Raw genomic sequence first — 19,247 nt, 5'->3', positions numbered from 1 at the left:
GTGAAGGAGAGAGGAGTGAAGGACAGAGGAGTGAAGGACAGAGGAGTGAAGGAGAGAGGAGTGAAGGAGAGAGGAGTGAAGGAGAGAGGAGTGAAGGACAGAGGAGTGAAGAAGAGAGGAGTGAAGGACAGAGGAGTGAAGGACAGAGGAGTGAAGGACAGAGGAGTGAAGGACAGAGGAGTGAAGGACAGAGTGAAGAAGAGAGGAGTGAAGGACAGAGGAGTGAAGGACAGAGGAGTGAAGAAGAGAGGAGTGAAGGACAGAGGAGTGAAGAAGAGAGGAGTGAAGGACAGAGGAGTGAAGGACAGAGGAGTGAAGGACAGAGTGAAGAAGAGAGGAGTGAAGGACAGAGGAGTGAAGGACAGAGGAGTGAAGGACAGAGTGAAGAAGAGAGGAGTGAAGGACAGAGGAGTGAAGGACAGAGGAGTGAAGGACAGAGGAGTGAAGGACAGAGGAGTGAAGGAGGCCAATCTGATTGGCTAAATCTAAACGTAATAAACTAAATGTCAGAGAGGGTCTGATGCTGTATTCGTCCTGACTGCAGGACTCGTTTGATTTGTTGTCCATGTGAACAGACCAGAGCTGCAGGACGTGTAACCACCTCACCTCACCTCACGCAGGTAGATTCAGAAACAGGAAGTTGATAAGAAGATGTGGTTGATGTGGTAACTGTGTAACTTTCTGTGAGGTCACTGACACTTTGCACCATGAGACTGCTCTTTGTTTTACAGGTACGAGAGGAGAAGGCAGCTGAGGTGATGAACATCGCATCATTTCTACACCTGACATCAGAACACAACTCTGGGTCGTTCACATGGACTCGGCTGGTCAACATGAAGCAGTCGGACTGAACACTGACGAGCAGGATGTGAAATTAAGGAGGCAATGAAGAGAAACTCTGCTTTTCTTGATGAGCGTATAAAAAGTCACACATGCTTTTTGACAGATGGTGACAGTTTGGTTTGGTGGATCGGTAGCACCTGTCCAATCACAGGTGTGTTCAGGTACACCTGGGGAGTGTGGGAAAGGCACCCATCTGTTATGGCTCTGCTCCATTATCACACGGTGGTCATGAGTTTGAGAGAACCCGACCTGAACCGCAGAATCTTCTTCTTCAGGTTGTGAGACGCCTTAATCTTAACGAAGGCCTTCGCCTGAGCCGGGGTCATTTCCTGTCCCGTTGATCTGGAGCCAGCCACCCCTAACTGGCCCCACCCCCTGCCCCCAGCCCCGCCTCCTCCGCTCTCCTCGGTGCCACTGGTGGAGCTCTCCTCCACGTACTCCTCCTCGCTGGACTCGCTGTCTCCAAAGCGGTTGGTTGTGTAGTTGGACCTCTCGTCCTCACTGGTGTCCACGATGGTCGAGTGAAAAAGCGATGCGCAGTCAGCTGAATACTCTGAGTCACTTCCTGCCACGTAGGCGTACGGGCTGCTCAGCTGTCCATCAGTGGCAGATGGACCTAACAGCTCCTTCCTCTGCCGCCGCTGAACACGCCTGAACGCCTCATCGTATGGCACCTCCATGATTGCTCGCAACCGCCGGTAATAGTTCCGTTTGTACTTCGGTTTGGCAACGATGACGACTTGCTCGCGTCCGTGAAGATGGTGGTGGTGGTGGTTACCGTTGCTGTGGTGGTGGTTTCCATGGTGATGGTGTCTGGATGAGCGTGCGCTGCTCAGTGTTGACATGTTGTGTTTGTCCAGAATTCGTCCCTCAGGAATAGACGCAGGGAGGCGTTTGATTCTGGAGGAGGATGTCCCGTGTGCACCGCCACCACCGGCTGCTCTCCTGGAGACTTTAATGTGAACAGAACCTCCTTCGTCCAGCAGGCGGGACTTCTTAGAGCCGGACCTGTAGTAGGATTTATCTCCTCGTCTCTCTGATGACGGCTCGTTGTGTTCAGAGGCTCGACTCGTCTTCACTCTGAAAGTCTTGCCGTTCTTGCCGCTGCCCTTGCGGAGTTTAACGTTCTGCCGCTGGGCAGGGACGCACTTGGCGTCGGTCATGTGACTCCCTCCTCCTTCTCCTCCTGCTCCTCCTGCTTCGTCCTGACTCTGAGACGAGGAACCTACACTGGCTCTCTCCTGCACTGATCGATCAACGCCCTCCGTCTGCAGAGGTTTCAGGCTCTTGGGAGTCACTGATTGTGTTTTGAGGAGCAGCTCATGGTCAGGAGGGAAACATGGTGGCTTGGTCTCTTTGGGGGAGGAGTTAACTTTTGGACCAGCCAACTCCCTGAAGTCTTTGGGCAGAGTCGCTGTGGACACTGAGGGAGGAAGAGGCCTTTTGTTTTTCTTCTTCAGCAGACTGTTAGTACTCACGTTAATGTTGTTTTGGATGCCATTAGTCAGAGAAGAGCCGCTCTGATTTTGGGCCATGGCCGTGTTGTGAATCCTGGCACCATCAGAGGAACCATTTTGTGTGATCTGCTCCTCAAGTCTGCTCTCCACAGACTTCTGCCACTGAGGAGACGAGGCGGCAGCACTCTCTGCTCCTCCAGCCAGCCGGCAGGGTTTGACTTCAGATGCCCTCAGAGTCCCTAAACCAGCCCCCTGCCTCACACACAGACTGGCCTGCCTCAGGATGCTCTTAGACGGGTCGGTGCTAATGCTGGTCCTGGGTCTGTTGGTCCTGACAGGCAGGGCCCGGCGCTGCAGCAGACTGAAGATGTAGCTGTCCAGCCGCTTGTGGGAAGGAGTGAGGCAGGAAGAAGAGGGAGCCGGCCAGGAGGAGCTCTGAGGTACCAGAGCAGCTGGACAAGGAGGCTCAGGTCTGAGTCCTTCCACACCAGCCTCTCTGCTGGGACCGCCTTGACCCAGCATCTGCAGGAAGACAGGACTCTGGACAACCACAGCATGCAGTGGACTCGGGTAGCGGAACACGTCACTGCCGTTCCGGGCCACCAGGTCGCAGTGGTACTTAGACTGCGAGTCAGAGGAGGAGACGGGGTCGAGGAGGGGAGGATGAGGAGCTGAGAGGGAGCGTCGGACGATACCAGACGAAGAGGAGTCATCACAAAATCCTCCAACCATCCCGTCACACTCCAGACAGCCGGCGAGCTCATCTGAAGGAAAGAGAAAGAGGTCACATGATGAAGTGGTGTCAGGATATGAATGTCTGTTATTTGAGCTGTTTGATGACGGATGTCTGACAGTGAGAGTCTGCAGAGCTGCTGTAAAACTCGCTGCTGCACACTTCACAGTTTCTAACATAAACAGTCTGAATGATCTGAGTTTGTTTCCTAAAGTCAACAGCTGACAGGAAGTTCAGTCTGAGCCGAGTGTTTCCTGGCAGAGCTCTGATGAAACGCTCTGCTGGATGTGGTAATGACCCTGTTTGGACGGAGCGTTAGTAAGTGGAAAATTCTTTCCTGTGGAGACGGAGCACTGCGAAACGTTAACTCTTCATGTTCTCTGCATGAAGAGAAGATTACAGGAGGCGTCGAGGTTCACTGTGACGACTGCAAACACTTTTTATTCACTACAATTCATTATTGGCTCATGAGTTTGTAAATGTCAGCTCAGACAGGAAGCAGCTACCATCAGGGTGGAGACACCAAACTGATGTAGCACGGTGAGGCTAACGCTTCAACAGTCAAAGAAACAATCTGCTGTCAGATTTAATAAGACGTGGTTCTGACCTGGTGTCAGCTTCTGTCCTAAGTGACCAAATGATCCAACAGTGAGTTCAAACAGCTGATCAATGTTGGCAGGTAAGACTTTAGCACTTTAGCCACAGAAGCAGACAGGCTGGTACAGACATGCTGCCACAAACTGACACTTTTTACAAGGAGACAAACAACTTCAGCTTCTGGTTTAATGCTGAATTTACAACAAGGACACAATGAGTCAGAATCTGTCAGAGACACAGTTTCACTACGTTATAAAGTTTGTTTTAACTCAACAGCTCTTAAAATCACTACATTTGTCAATGGAGTCTGGTGCTGTTGTAGTAACAGTCTACACACAGGATGTCAGCTGACTGATCAGAGCTCTTTGGTGACTTATCAGAAATGTTAATCAATATATTTAAAATCTCTTCTGTCAGTAAATATTGTTTACAGGAGAAATATTCAGTCACACCACAAACATCTTCACACTAATGATTCAGACGAGTCGGAGGTCAACAGTCACGATGCTGTAGAGTCGACCAATCAGAGCAGCCTGACAGATGGTGTGTTTCATTCACATCATGTGACTGATTCTCCTCCAATCAGCAGCCTGTTGATTCAACAGCAGCCAGACGCTAACTCATCTGTGTGTGTGTGTGTGTGTGTGTGTGTGTGTGTGTGTGTGTGTGTGTGTGTGTGTGTGTGTCGTATCATCAGAGGGAGGTGTGACAGTTCGAGTCTTCAGCTGGGAAACAGCTTCCAGATGTTTCTCTCTCTCACACACACAGACACACACACACACACACACACACACACACACACACACACACACACCTCATCACATCAACAATATGAATATGTTTTACTGGGAAATCGTATTGATTCTTAAAGCAACAAACTGAAGATCAAACTTTTTAAAGTAAATACAGGTGGAAGAGGAAGAAGAAGAAGTGGAAGAGGAAGTGGAAGAGGAGGAAGTGGAAGAGGAAGTGGAAGAGGAAGAGGAGGAGGAAGAAGGGGAAGAGGAAGAGGAGGAGGAAGAAGAGGAAGTGGAAGAGGAGGAAGACAGTAACTCAGTATCATCCTTCCCTCTCTCCTGTCGATTAGCTAATCAATGACTGTATTGATCGGTTGTTTACCTGCAGACAGGAAGCGTCCGTCAGCGTCGGCCATCGAACAGAAACACTCACTGAAGACCGAGTTAGACGAGTTAGACAGAGAGCCAGACGCCCCGTCACTGAGCTCATAGAACCCTGAGAGACAGACAGGTGTGAGACAGGTGAGAGACAGACAGGTGAGACAGGTGAGAGACAGACAGGTGAGACAGGTGAGAGACAGACAGGTGAGACAGGTGAGAGACGGACAGATGAGGAGAGAGACAGAGAGGTGTGAGACAGGTGAGAGACAGACAGGTGAGACGGGTGAGAGACGGACAGATGAGGAGAGAGACAGAGAGGTGTGAGACAAGTGAGAGACAGACAGGTGAGACAGGTGAGAGACGGACATGAGAAGAGAGACAGAGAGGTGTGAGACAGGTGAGAGACAGACAGATGAGGAGAGAGACAGACAGGTGAGGATAGAGAAAGACAGGTGTGAGACAGGTGAGAGACAGACAGGTGAGGAGAGAGACAGACAGGTGTGAGACAGGTGAGAGACAGACAGGTGAGGAGAGAGACAGACAGGTGTGAGACAGGTGAGAGACAGACAGGTGAGGAGACAGACAGACAGGTGAGGAGAGAGACAGACAGGTGTGAGACAGGTGAGAGACAGACAGGTGAGTAGAGAGACAGAGAGGTGTGAGACAGGTGAGAGACAGACAGATGAGGAGAGAGACAGACAGGTGAGGAGAGAGACAGACAGGTGTGAGACAGGTGAGAGACAGACAGGTGAGTAGAGAGACAGACAGGTGTGAGACAGGTGAGAGACAGACAGGTGAGTAGAGAGACAGACAGGTGTGAGACAGGTGAGAGACAGACAGGTGAGACAGGTGACAGCTGTCTCAGGCTGTGTGAGCTCGTGTCCTGCAGCCCAGAGGACATGGTATCTGTCTGTCTGCAGGACGATGAACTCGTGACAGTGTTGAAGTAACTAACAGTCGTACTCGAGTAAAGTAACTGATGTTAAATGTAATCAGTTACTTTCATCAGCTGCTCGACAACTTTCTCATGTTCGATGGTAAAATGTGTATTTGCACATTTGAACGTAGTAAAAGTATGACGTGTCTCAACACTGTACTTGAGCAAATGTACTGGGTTACATTCCATCAATGTATATAACAATGTAATGATAAACAGCTGATCAGATTCAGTTCTGGTACCTGAACTGGGTCGGCTGTCGGTCTCCAGCAGGTCGTGTGACGCCTCGGTGTCCAACCGCAGGTCGCTGATCTGTCGGTCCAGCTCCTGCAGCTGACTGATGAGTCCAGCGTCTCTCCTCCTCAGACAGTTCTGATCAAATACACAAACGCACTCCGTCACACACCAGGCTTCATACCAACAGAACCAACAGAACCAGAGTCCTGATCCCAGACGGGACCAGCTGACCGCATGACCCACAGCACAGATAGAGCCAATAACCACACAACTACTCATTTAATCAAAACAAGTTTGTCTACAACAAAAGTCGTCTCATGACACGTAACGATATGAGCAGCTCTCGATGACAGTGGTGAGAAAAAAACTGCCTTTAATAGACAGAAACCTTGAGCAGAACCGGACCCGATGGTGGGTGGCTGAGACCAGAAAGGGGACCTTGAATGTTTTCTTTAATGATCAGAGAGGCTGTGTTCACAGTGATGTCACACTGGAGAACATGCTTTATTACAGCTGCAGTAAAGAAAGAGGTAAGAACAATATAAACAATATGAATAAGAATCAAAACTCACAAAATATTTACATTATATTTATCACATTTAAGCATCAAAACTAAAAGCTGTAGTTGTAAACACGACAGAAACAGAATTACATTTTTATCCTCTGAAATAAGAATTTGTTAAACAGCTCTGATGGAGCTCAGGATTTATCAGGAGGACAGCTGCTTTACTCCAAACCGGGGCTGCCCAAACGGGCCCAGCTGGGCCGCCACAAGGTTCAACTCACCCTTATTGTAAAAGTTACAGGACTGTTTGTGTTTTTTTCACCTATTTGTAAGGTAAAAATGAGTAGAATCCATGATTATTCTTATTGTGTGCCTGGGTGGCTGCCTGATCCAAACTGTGTGAAGAACACAAAACATTAGAGAACATCAGTGAAGTAAAGCTGCTGGGCCTCATCCTCATTCTCCACGAATCCACTACCAACCAGAACCATCCCTTTAAAGATTTGTGGACTATCTGTGTTGTCTGTGGACAGAACATCAGAACGTCAGGGGTCTTCAACACTGAAGCTCTCAAATAACTTTATTGTTCCGGTGTTCAAATACAAACACGCGAGTCCAGAGTGAAACCAGCCGACTGCTCCTTTAAATGTTCTGCAGGGAGAACAGACTGGATGATTCGCTGACACACTGCTGCTTATTTCAGGACATTACACACACACACACACACACACACACACACACACACACACTCCCTCTGTTGGGATGGAAAACATGCGGGCTATGCAGCGCTGCTCTCAGGTCATGTGCTGCATTCCTGCGACTGAGCTGCAGAAACAAACTGAAATGCCTGATCACTGACCAGAGACAGAACCAGAACCAGAACCTGAACCAAGACCAGGATCAGATACAGACAGACCAGAACCAGAACCAGTTACAGATGGACTGGAACAAAAAACAGAACCTGCTGCTGAGACCACAAAGCTCAGATAAATCTTGCGCAGATGCAGTAAACTCCAACAGAACCTCATCAGCTGGTCAGTGTGTGTGTGTGTGTGTGTGTGTGTGTGTGTGTGTGTGTGTGTGTGCGTGTGTGTGTGTGTAGCAGCTGTTCTCTGGAATGAGCCGCATGTTCAAACACACTCTGGCGCTCCTCCAGCTGTTTGTCCCATCAATCAACCAGTCAATGACAGAGCCCCCGCAGGAAATGATGTCACACACACACTTCCTGTCTCAATCCTGTGTTTGTTTATTCAGCCCGACCTCTGACCTCTGACCTCTGACCTCCGACCTCCCAGTCTGAGGCCTTATCAGCCGATATTCTGAGTACAAACACTGAAACAAGTGTGCCGGGCCTGTAGGCGCCGATCCAGTCTACGTGAGAAGAACGTTCTGAGCATGCTCCGTGACCCTTCCCCTCTGGAGCTGCACTTCAGACACTGAGGCAGAGACCAGAACCAGCAGAACCGCTTCAACATGTCTGACACATCTGACTCTCTATGACAGAACCACAACAGATTTATATCATATCAACACAACATTAACACTGATAATCCGTCTGAATCCAGAACACAACAGAACCATTGTTTCAATAAAGAAGAAGAAGAAGAAGAAGATAGTCAACGTCCTCTGAGCCCCCAAACACTGAACTCCTGGTTCTGTCTCTGTCCTGGTTCTGTCTCTATCCTGGTTCTGTCTCTGGCCTGGTGTGAGCGCTGTGACTGTTTGTGTCTCCAGTCGCTCGCAGGAATCTACATGTGTTCCTGTGTGTGTGTGTGTGTGTGTGTGTGTGTGTGTGTGTGTGTGTGTGTGTGTGTGGGGGGGGGGGGGGGGGGGTAATGTGATCCAGATTCAGCTGCAGCTGCAGAACGGACCGCTTCCAAAAAACACAACACACAGAACTGTTCCCCACTGAGAACACATGAGGAAGAAGAGTCAGAGGGAACAGACGAGATCGGGTTTCTGCCTGTAGAACCGCTCAGTCCTGCAAACACACAACAGCTGCTGAGACCCAGAAACACAGAGAACCTGAAAAGAAATTCACAGGTTCTGTCAGGTTCTTTTACAGAACACAAGTCCATTAATGTTTCAGATAAAGATGGAAAATGTGTGTGTGTGTGTGTGTGTGTGTGTGTTTGTTGATGATCCCTGAGCTGCTTCATCTCGCCTCTTTAATTGAAAACACACACACACTCATACTAGACCTGGAGTCACCGAATCTCCCAGCATCCTCTCTGAGCTGTGGGGGGGCAGCTCCCCCCCACACACACACTGTGATGACATCATGGTGGTTCTGATCATCAGGATGTTAATACACTTCATTAACGAGACAAATGAAGTTTAATGAAGTTCCACATGAAGAACTGAGTGAAGAACAAACATGTTGTTTTTGTCCGTCAGAACCATCAGAACCATCAGAACCATCAGACGTGTTTCTGTGTGTCTCACATCTGCAGGAGTTCCTCAGGGCTCCACACTCGCTCCCTTACTTTTCTGTATTTACCATCCTGATTGGATTTTTCTTCATCTTCACAGGCAGAACTTCTCTGACAGAAAATTCTGATGACAAAGACGTTCAACATTTCAAGAACAAAGCCCGATGAGCTCCTCCTCCGCAGAGGACCACGGCCTCAGAACCTCAGTCCAGATGATTCATCAGTGAACTCTTCTGTAAAGACTTCATTCTCTGATGTCACATTCTCAGAAGACCTCCAGCATCAGGTTCTGACACATCAGGTTCTGACACATCAGGTTCTGACACATCAGGTTCTGACACATCAGGTTCTGACACATCAGGTTCTGACACATCAGGTTCTGTCACATCAGGTTCTGATGAATCACGTTCTCAAACATGGATCATGTTGGTGAAATCAGATCCTTTGATAGTTCCACCACAGATGAATTGATCATGAATTAGTGTAATAAAATTACGTCACTGATCAATCAGAACTGATCAGGCAGACAGACAGACGGGTCAGGACCTACCAGCTGTTTCCGGAGCAGCAGGATGTTCTCCTCCAGCAGCTTCTCTTCTGTGTTCAGCTGAGCCTCCTCCTCCTCCTCCTCCTCCTCCTCCTCCACCACGTCCTCTCGGACCGCCAGAGCGGACCGGACCAGCACCTCCTGCCGCTGCCGGAGGAACTCCAGCTCCCCGAGCCCGGACACGGTGGCCTCCAGCCGCTCCCGAACTGAGCGCAGCTCCGCGTCCGAGGCAGCTCTGTCCCGCCTGGAAGCGGCGGACAGCAGCATGTCCTGGGTCAGACTGTCCGGTGTGAGTCCGGGTCTGTGCGGGATCATCAGGTTCTGTGCGGGATCATCAGGGTCCAGAAAGTCTGCGGGGCGTGAACGGCATGGTGCGGGGCGGAGCAGCGGGTCACTGTGAGGACCTGTGCCGCACAAAGAGGGAGCAGGTCGGATCAGAACCACCCGGAGACACTCACCTGGTCCAGTCACTGGTCTAAACAGACCCTGGGGACCGAACCTTGGTTCACAAACAGGGTTAAACTGTGCAGTCCGAACTCGGTCCTCAGACTGTCTCCTCTGCAGCTCCAGAATCAACCGGTGGTCTGATGGTCCTGCTGCGGACAAACAGCTCATTTAATCCGGTAGTGAGTTCCGGGTCCAGTCAGGTTCCGGTCCAGGTAAATCCCAGCTTGTCGCGGGGCAGCAGCGGAGAGAGGATCCGTCAGAGTGAAGCGGTTCGGCGGCCTGAGCTCCGTCCTGCTGCCGCTCCTTCTGCAGCTCCGTCCGGACTGACCGCAACTCCACAACGAGTCCAGGAGGCCCCGCCCCCTGCACGCTGACAGACACAGCGAGATGACGTCAGCAGCAATGACGGCACGACATTCCTGTAGGCGCCTTCAAAATAAAACGTGAGCACACGATCTTTATTTCTGTGGAAACTTCATCAGGAGCTCCACCTTCACTGGAACAAGAACCAGCACCAGGGTTACTATGATCCAGTGTTGGTTCTGATCGAGGGGATCGATTTGTGTCATCAATACTTTCATGTTGGGATCTTTCCAGGTAATAATGTTTGATTATCTGATAAAGGTTCTGCTGCGCGCTGTTGAATCTCTGGTTCTGATTCTATTCTGTTTTTCTGAAGCAGCTGACAGTGTTTTAATATGTTTCTACGTCTCTTCTGTGATCACACTGAACACCGATAATCAAACGCATCTTCAGTGACGGTTTTTGTGTTTTTACTGTATTGATTATTGAGTGAGTGACGTCAGACTGACAGCTCAGCTTTATCTTGTTATTTTCATACTTGATTGGTCCTAATAAACAAAGATTATTTTGGAGGGAACATTCACATCACTTCCTGTCTGATTGTGTTCATTTATGTGAACTTGAACACCCCCCCCCCCCCCCAAGGCTTCTGTCAGGTCCTAACGCCTGTCAGCTCACAAAGCTCCTATAATCATCCACACAGACAGGTTAATCATAGTTACTAATAAATAACTGGTGTGTGCCATTAAAGAACACATTGATGCTGTGATTTATACAGAAAACACTGTTAAATATGTTCATACGGGTTTTACAATAGTCTGTTTAATTAGAGCACTTTTATAAAAATGAAGAATTAAAATCCTTTGTGTTTCAGCAGATTTACAGTTTGAATAATCTTTATTGTTCTGTCTGGTGAACCACGTGTGTGTGTGTGTGTTTGTGTGTGTTTGTGGGTCACTCAGATTAAACTCTGTCAGGAGTTAATGAGGTCTGTGCTTAATGTGTATGTTAATGAGGGGGCGGGGTTAAGGGCTATGAGGCGTCATACTGAACTTGAATATGAGAAAATGTGGAGGATCATTTTGTGAAATTATGTCTGAGTTTCATAAAGAAATAAAACACTATTATTAGAAGACAGAATCGTCTGATCATAGTCTGATCATGTGTATTGATCAGGTGAAAGTGATGTTTCAGATTCTTCTCTTCAAATCAGAATTTGTGACTTTGGGTGAAGTTCTGTCTGATAACTAACCATGAGTTGTTTGTTTGAGTCTGCTGCAAAGTTAATCAGCTGGTCACCTGGCAACCAGTCACACGTGCCAATGGGATCAAAGACAAAAAACAAACCAGAGGCTTTAAATGAACACAGCCACATATTGATCAACTGATCAGTTTCTGTATCTGATCAGGAAACCTGACAACAAACCTGAAGAAGCTGATTGGATCACAGTTCAAACTGGTGTTAAATCACCGTTCTAATCTAATAACTGACAGAACGAGCCGGAGGTCCAGATGTGAGCAGCTGCATGAGTGTGTCGACGCTGGAGGACAGAAATAAAGCATGAAGACTAAAGAGTCATAAAGAATTAAAGATGCTTCAAACAAAGAGCTCCATGTTTGTATTTATGGATCTTTAATGCACACAAACCCCAGGACAGTCCAGCATGTGAACCAGACCAGGACCACAAGTCTGATCTGTGTGTGTTCATTAAAGAGACAGTTCACAGTAAACTCAGTCATCATCTCGTCCCTCCATGCTCATGAGAGTCAAGTGAAGTGAAGCCCAGAGATCACAAACTGTTATTATTATTATTATTATTATTTACACCTTGAGGGTCGAGATCACAAACCTGAAGGCTGTGTGTTCTCCCCTGCAGACTGATCACAGCAGACGAGCTGTATTGATCCATCTGATGCTTTAAATCAAGTCTGAGCTGCTTCAGTTGTTTATCAGAATGCTGCAACTCTGTTTTACTGTGAAGCTCCAGAATTGTGATCAATAACACAAAGCAGCAGTGTGTGTGTGTGTGTGTGTGTCCTCAGGCTGAGATCAGCTGATCGTCTGGAGCTTCGTTAAATCTGATCAGAAGTTAAACCTCCGTCTGAGAATATTGATCATCAGAGAGACTCACAGAGAGATAATCAATCTGCAGACAGACAGACAGACAGACAGACAGCTTCTGCTGATGAGAGCCTGCTGGACTCAAACTGTGTGTGTGTGTGTTCAGTGTCAGTCTCACTGTCTCTCCTGCAGCTTCACTAATCCCACTTCCTGCTTATCATCCCTTTATCTACACACACTCACTGTGTGTGTGTTTCTTCTTCACTAACAGTTTTCCAGTGTGTGCGTGTGCACTGCCGATATCAGCTCCCTCTGTATCATCTGCGTGTGTGTGATGTTCCCACAGTTTGCAGGTTCTCAGGACAAAGAGAGGAAGAAGAAAACATCAGTCATGGAAAGCAACTGAGTACATTTACTGAATCACATGACCTTTGGTTCTGCCGCAGTGATCAGAGTGACACCTCTCTACTGACGAGTTTATAAAACATCATCCCAATAGAGTTTCACTAAAATACACAGATAGGAAGAAAACATGAAGACTGACTCCGATCAATAATCAGCAGCATCACTCACATCACTGTCAGTCACAACTTTATTAAACTGATTGATTCAAACGACAGACTCTGGTGTTCAACAGTCTGATGACAGAAAGTCAGCAACACATCTGAGGAAGGAGGTGATGAAGATGTATGACATCATCAGACCTCCTCTGACATCATCGTCCTGTTGGAATCATTTAAACATAAAAGGAGGAAGATGATGGATGAGTCGCTTCAGTTTCTTTCTAGAAAACATCGTCAGTGGACGAGTCTGCGCCTGCTTCTGACACCTCCTCCATCACCTCCTCCATCACCTCCTCCATCACCTCCTCCTTCTCCTCCGGTCTGACGGAGGGCAGATGAACATCCATCCTCCTGCTTCCTGCTGCAGAAACAAAGAGCAGCCATGAGTTCCACCCTGAGGTTATTTAATAAAGTTAGTCAGTGAATGTTTCTGGTTGTGGGATGAAGGAGAAATCAATAATCACTGATCAATAATCACACAGTAAACTGAACACGTTTCTGCCTGTAAATAAAAATATAATGTCCTCTCACTGTCTCCATGGCAACACACTAACAACACATCCCTCCCTCATCTGGTTGTCATGGTTACTGAGCTCCCTTTAATTACAGACAAACTGACAGACCTTGAACTCCACACACACACACACACACACACACACACACACACACACACACACACACACACACACACACACACACAGTCGCTCCTGTATGAACAAGCTCTCTGATTGGCTGCTGGAGCAAAGTGGGCCGATAACATGTTTCTATGACAACCAGAGAAAGCATGTTTACCCACACTAAATACCAATCTGTCATAATAATAATCTTATAAAATACTAATCAATATGTATTGATCAACCAACTGAAAGGTTTTTAATAAATAAATTAAATACATAAATCTATATATACATATGTACGATCAGCTCTGGTCACCATTTTGTATTTTTTCTGCACCAGAATACATTCGTCCATTAGAGTGATGCAGCACAGCACAGAAACAAACCAGAGTTCATCATGAACATGTGCAGAATTAATGGAGGAGATAAATAAAATAAATGTGGCAGGATGTTCTTTGAATCTGTCTGATGATTCTAACAAGCTCTCGTGTTCAGGTAGATGTCACTGTGAATGAGAGAGTGAATATTAACATGTCAGATTTTTGAATAGAGTCTGGTGTGTGCCGTGTCCTCACACACGAAACAAAACTTGTGTTGTGATTATTTTCAGTCTGTTCAACACACACACACACACACACACACACACACACACACACACACACACACACACACACAGAAACAGCTCAGTCAGTATAAACATCACCATGTATGGAGAGGCTAGAGCTGTTCACACACGCACACACACACACACACGCACGCACACACAGAGGTATAAACTGTGGATCAGTGTTTGGTGCTCAGACGTCTCACTGATCAGAGGACAGACTCCAGACGGAGACTCAGAACTGGACATGAAGACTCGTCCTGTCTTTACGTGGTGATGATGTCACACAGAAACCTGAGCAGAGTGAGCGTCTCTGTCTCTACAGACGTCCTGCAGCTGGATACATGAGGACGTGTCTCTCTGATGGAGCTGCACCAGTTCCAGGAGGTCACAGGGAGTAAATGATGTCAACAGTGTGATTTATATTTCAAAATAAGAGACTCCAGGGGATTCCTTTCATTCTACATGTTTGATCTTAATCTTATATTTGATGGTTATGTTTCTTTTTTTGGCCTGATGAGCCTTAATGGCTGAAACAGGTCGGCATGTTTTTCCTGATGTTGTGATTGATTAACACAGAGCAGCAGGAAGTGAGGCGGTCCAACTGGGTTCTCCTCCTCAGAGCTCAGAGAATGTCTGCAGAACTTCCCCTTTCATTGAAAGGTTCTGATCCGCCATGTTTTCTGTCTCTGGGTTTTACTGTCTCTGTTGTCTGTTTAAATAAAGGTTATAGAAAGATCACACATGAGGAGGCTTCACTGTGTGATTATCAGACAGACAGACAGAAGGCATGTGTCTCTAAATAGAAGCAGTTGGACTCAGTACTGATCCGGCTGCAGTGATCAGTGGAGACACAGCGCCTCCTGCTGCTCACTACAGAGTGGACAAAAGTATGTGGACAGTTGCTAACAGTCAGACAACAGAAAAACACAGTATATATGGATGTATATAGATCAATATAGTATATACATCAATATAGTGTATAGATAATGAGAACATGAACCCTTGACTCTGTTCTTGACTGATATTGATCAGTGATTTAAAAGCAGATGTTTGTATTCACAGTCAAATATAATGTGAATCTGTGATTGTATTGATTTGTGTTTGTTTAATAATGTTTATGTTTTCTGTGTTTCAGGGCCCAGCTGATCAGGATCAAAACAAACAAACAAACAAACAAAGGAGAACCACTTGTTACCTGCTGGTGGTTCTGACGGTCTGACCAGGACAGGAACCACGCGCTCTGAAGGGGGCGGAGTCAGTGACTGGTCAGTCTGGGGGTCGGAGGTCAGTGTAACCACCGGCTCCACCATCAGGTCGTCCACGGTAACAGAGTCCTGATTGGTTGCTTCAAAACTGACCTCTGACACGTCTGGAACAAACAGATGTGTGATGTCTGAGTGATGTCAGAGTGATGTCAGAGTTGTTGTGTATGTCAGGTTTCAGTCAACACAGAAACGGTGTGACAAGCTTTTGCTGGAGACGTTTCTGTTCCTCTTCCTCGAACATGACGATCGTCTCTTTGTTCAAACGAAGGATTCGTTCAGTTTTACAGGAAGGAAAGGATTCAAACATTAACATGAATCAAATTATCTTTACTTTAGAGCTGCAGGATATATCGTTTGAGCATCGTCATCGCGATGTACATATGTGCAATAGTCACATCACAGAGCCTGTGATGTAGGAGGCAAATGAACTCATCTAATTTCAAGGGTACCTGACAGACACTCGATCTACCAATCACATCAGCTCTTACTCAGTGTGCTGAAGCAGACCACGCCCCTGCACATGGAGTGAGTCGCTGGTAACAACATTTAAAAACAAGAGAAAATCGCCGAAAACAAAGACTTTGTGCCAAAAACAAAAGCAGCGTCAGTTATCTGGAATTATTTCAGCTACAAGAAGGATGATATTGACTAAACACGTGTTCTGTGTCGACAGTGCCTTGCATCTGATTTGTGTACTAAGTTGTGTATGTTGTGAGTGCTATGTTGTGCATTTTGTGTGTACCATGTTGTGTATATTATGTTGTGTATTTGCCCTCAGCTGGTGTCTGAAGGCAGACCTACCTGCACACTGACTGATCTGTCCAGGTGAGGAAGAGGTTTGACCCCGCGCAGCTGCTGTAGTCCTCCTGCTGGGATTTGTAGTCCGGTGAGGTTTTGTGATGTCTCTCACCTCCCCCACGCTCACCTCCTCCTCCCCCTCCTCCTGATCCCTCCCCCAGGAGCCCTGAGGACATAGCACAGGTCAGAGGTCATCATCAGGTGTGTGTGTGTGTGTGTGTGTGTGTGTGTGTGTGTGTGTGTGTGTGTGTGTGTTTACCTCTGGCTGTGGTCTCTCTCCTCTGTGTGTGTGTGAGACTCCCTGCTCCATCTTGGTCAGAAGGGTCTGCAGGAGGTCGTGACATCTGAACTGTCCTTCACTGGGGGGGTCAAAGTCCTGAAGGAGGGACAGGAGGTAACAACACACACAGACAGGAAGTTGTACAGACAGGAAGTTGTACAGACAGGAAGTTGTACAGACAGGAAGTACTACTTCCACTATCAGTGCAGTACTGGGTTTGTTCCTCACCATCTCCTGCAGCTCCTGGAGAGAACTGGAGAAACTGCAGACAGGCTCCTCCTCTGACAGACAGACAGAAATAATAATCGATTTTCTTGATGAGGATGATGAAGATGAAGATGAAGATGAAGGTACCTGTCATGGCAGCCAGCTGGTTGACGCTGATGAGCAGCTCTCCCTCTGAGATGTGTTTGAACGCTCCTTCAGTTCCTGCTGTCACCACACTGCTGCTGCTGGAGGAGGTGGAGCTGCTGGAGGAGCTGGACTCTGAGGAGGCAGAGGGGGACGCTGGAGGAGGAGGAGGAGATGGTGAGGGAGCAGGAGGAGGGAGAGGGGAGAAGAGAGGAGGCTCGTCCTGTGCCACTGACATCACCCTGCAAGAGGAGACATATGTATGATAAATCTTCATATACTGTATGCTTGATTACCCATAATGCACTTGTGTACATACAGTGGCAGTGGGTGTGTCTCCAGGTGCTCCTCTGATCTCTCTTCATCCAACGGCAGCTCAGCGTCTCCCCAGGTGAGAGGGGGCGTGGCTTGACAAACAGCATGAGGACCTCCGGTAGAGTGGGCGGGCTCTGGGCTGGAGGTGGGCGTGGTCACATGCTCTGAAGTCACAGTGAGAAGGAGCATACAGTTACAGTGTGTTGTTAACCAGGCGAGTGGCTAATGCTGCTGATGCTAATGTTGATGCTATTAAAGTTACTGTTACTAATGCTAATGTACAACTACTACCAAGCAAATGCTATCAGAGCTACTGCTGCTAATGCTACGACTGTATACGACGCTGCTGTTGCTGCTGTCAGTGCTCTGCTGGTCTGTCTAACCTGGTGCTGTGATTGGCTGAGGAGACTCCTCGTTCAGCAGACTGTTCGGTTCAGACGGAGGGGGTGTGGTCAGAAGCGGGGTCTCTCTGCTGGGCGGGGTCAGACTGGGTGGAGGGGTCAGTACTGGTGTAGGAACCAGTGGCCCCAGATCCTCCTGGAACAGAACCAGCAGCAGGTTCAGACAGACTGCAGACTGAAGACAGTGAGGGTTTAGATCTGAGTGTTTGTACCTCCTCAGGGGCTCCTGGACCTGGATTTGGTGGTTCAAGTCCTGGTTCTGGTCCTGTCTGTGTATCTCTGTGTCCCAGCATCAGAGCGATGTGCTCGGTCAGAACTTCGTCCACCAGCTGCCTGATCAGAGCTGAGTCCACCGACATGTTGGAGTCTACAAAGAGCTGCAGACCTCCACCTCCTGCTGCCTCCACTGAACACAACATAAGGTCACTTCTTCAGTAGGAACCAATGAGCCACAGACAGGAAGTCCGACAGTACAGAGGGACGGACCAATATGTTGCCGAGTCTGAACAGAGATATGACAATGATAATAAATAAAGAATAGCTACACACAAATGACTCATCTGCTCACCAATATCTGAGGCGACGCTCCGCTCCTCAGACTCTGATTGGTCGGTGTAGTTGTTCTGGGCAGGGTCGGTGGGAGGGGGGCGGTACATCTCCAAGATCATCCTGGAGATCAGCTGTTGCTCCACCCTGACACACAACAGACTAGTAAGAAATGAGATACAACACCAGGATCCAGACCAGTGAGGACGGGTAAGGACCAGTAAGGACCAGTAGGGTCCAGTTAGGACCAGTTAGGATCAGTAAGGACTGGTCTCTCACCATTCCACAAGCCGGTTCTCCAGGATGTCTCTCTGCTGGTTGAGGCCCAGGTTGAAAGCCTGATCCTGAGCAGGAAGAGCAGGGGGGGCCTGAGGAGGGAAGAGCGGACCCTGATAGAGGACTGGAGGAGGAGACGGTCCTCCATCCAACTCCACCACCTCCTCACCCACAACACTCACCTCCTCCTGCTGCAGAAGAAGAACACAAGACAGGAAGCTTCATCAGTCTGCAGCTCCGCATCAAAAACACAATGAGGGAAAATATTAATTTAATTAGTCTGACTGAGACTGAGACACTGAAGGAGAGTCTGAGTTCTGTGGAGCCACAACAGAACCAAGCTGGACCCTGAAACACTCTAAATAATTTGTTTGAATGATCAGAATCAATACTGAGGAGGAGAAAGTCTGATCATCTGTAGTTGTTGTTCAGTCTGTGTCCAGCAGGAGGAGCTGTGGGGCTGCAGCTGGACTCCACTGAGACCAGTGAAGATGACAGAGGAGGAGGAGGAGGAGGTTACCTGGATGATGTCAGCCTCAGACAGGAAGTCAGTTCCAGGGAAAACGTTTTCTTCTTTCTCTTCTTCTTCACTCTTCGTCTCAGTGATGCCAACAGGAGGAGGAGGAGGAGCTTCACCTTCATCCTGCTGCTCCTGTCAACACAAACTCACCTGTCAGTGACCTCTGACCTCCTGTGGAGGTTTTATTTTAAATTAAACACTATTTAACAGTTTTTACATTTATACATAGATACATATACATTTTAAAAACAAAACACACGGCTGACCCGTCTCATCTGAGGAGTCACCCTCGCCTGTGACAGCAGCTCAGAGGCTCTGTCGTCAGCGGCAACCACAGTGGATGTGGGTGGAGCTGTGGGTGGTGATGTCACTTCCTGTTGACACTCCGTGAGACACCTGGAGGATGAGTCCATCCTGGGACGACCTGAGGGGACGGGAGGTTTATTATTTAGTAATTTATTTTAAATGTAACTGTTTCTTAATTTGATTT

At 47.9% G+C, this 19,247-nt stretch overlaps 2 protein-coding genes across 6 annotated transcripts in view; both read right to left on the bottom strand.

The window, feature by feature from the left end:
* Positions 1–354: 354 nt before the first annotated feature.
* Positions 355–10,728, bottom strand: dact1 (dishevelled-binding antagonist of beta-catenin 1). Of its 2 annotated transcripts, XM_037071363.1 has the most exons (4): positions 9,410–10,728; positions 5,928–6,057; positions 4,750–4,863; positions 355–3,064 (listed from the first exon to the last, which is right to left on the bottom strand). In XM_037071363.1, the coding sequence occupies exons 1-4, from the start codon at positions 10,019–10,021 to the stop codon at positions 1,059–1,061; spliced, it is 2,862 nt and encodes a 953-aa protein (XP_036927258.1). In that variant the 5' UTR covers positions 10,022–10,728; the 3' UTR covers positions 355–1,058. The 2 variants fall into 2 exon arrangements, with proteins under 2 accessions (XP_036927258.1, XP_036927259.1); XM_037071364.1 differs by lacking the exon at positions 4,750–4,863.
* A 2,059-nt stretch (positions 10,729–12,787) lies between these two features.
* kiaa0586 (KIAA0586 ortholog) overlaps positions 12,788–19,247 on the bottom strand; it is a 28,194-nt gene continuing 21,734 nt past the window's right edge. For 3 of the 4 annotated variants that reach the window (XM_037071358.1, XM_037071361.1, XM_037071359.1), the window contains exons 15-27: positions 19,024–19,181; positions 18,758–18,889; positions 18,241–18,428; positions 17,984–18,108; positions 17,628–17,821; positions 17,398–17,551; positions 17,019–17,178; positions 16,703–16,941; positions 16,577–16,629; positions 16,328–16,444; positions 16,072–16,234; positions 15,201–15,374; positions 12,788–13,142 (exon numbers count right to left, since the gene is read on the bottom strand). In XM_037071358.1, the coding sequence (XP_036927253.1) occupies positions 13,003–13,142; positions 15,201–15,374; positions 16,072–16,234; positions 16,328–16,444; positions 16,577–16,629; positions 16,703–16,941; positions 17,019–17,178; positions 17,398–17,551; positions 17,628–17,821; positions 17,984–18,108; positions 18,241–18,428; positions 18,758–18,889; positions 19,024–19,181 (1,997 nt within the window). In that variant the 3' untranslated portion in view covers positions 12,788–13,002. The remainder of the gene's footprint in view (positions 13,143–15,200; positions 15,375–16,071; positions 16,235–16,327; positions 16,445–16,576; positions 16,630–16,702; positions 16,942–17,018; positions 17,179–17,397; positions 17,552–17,627; positions 17,822–17,983; positions 18,109–18,240; positions 18,429–18,757; positions 18,890–19,023; positions 19,182–19,247) is intronic. The other variant, XM_037071360.1, reaches the window with a different exon arrangement.

The sequence above is a fragment of the Acanthopagrus latus genome, chromosome 16 (genome assembly GCF_904848185.1).
Source record: "Acanthopagrus latus isolate v.2019 chromosome 16, fAcaLat1.1, whole genome shotgun sequence".
Taxonomy (NCBI): Eukaryota; Metazoa; Chordata; class Actinopteri; order Spariformes; family Sparidae; genus Acanthopagrus; species Acanthopagrus latus.
This window is presented reverse-complemented; position numbering and strand designations above follow the sequence as displayed.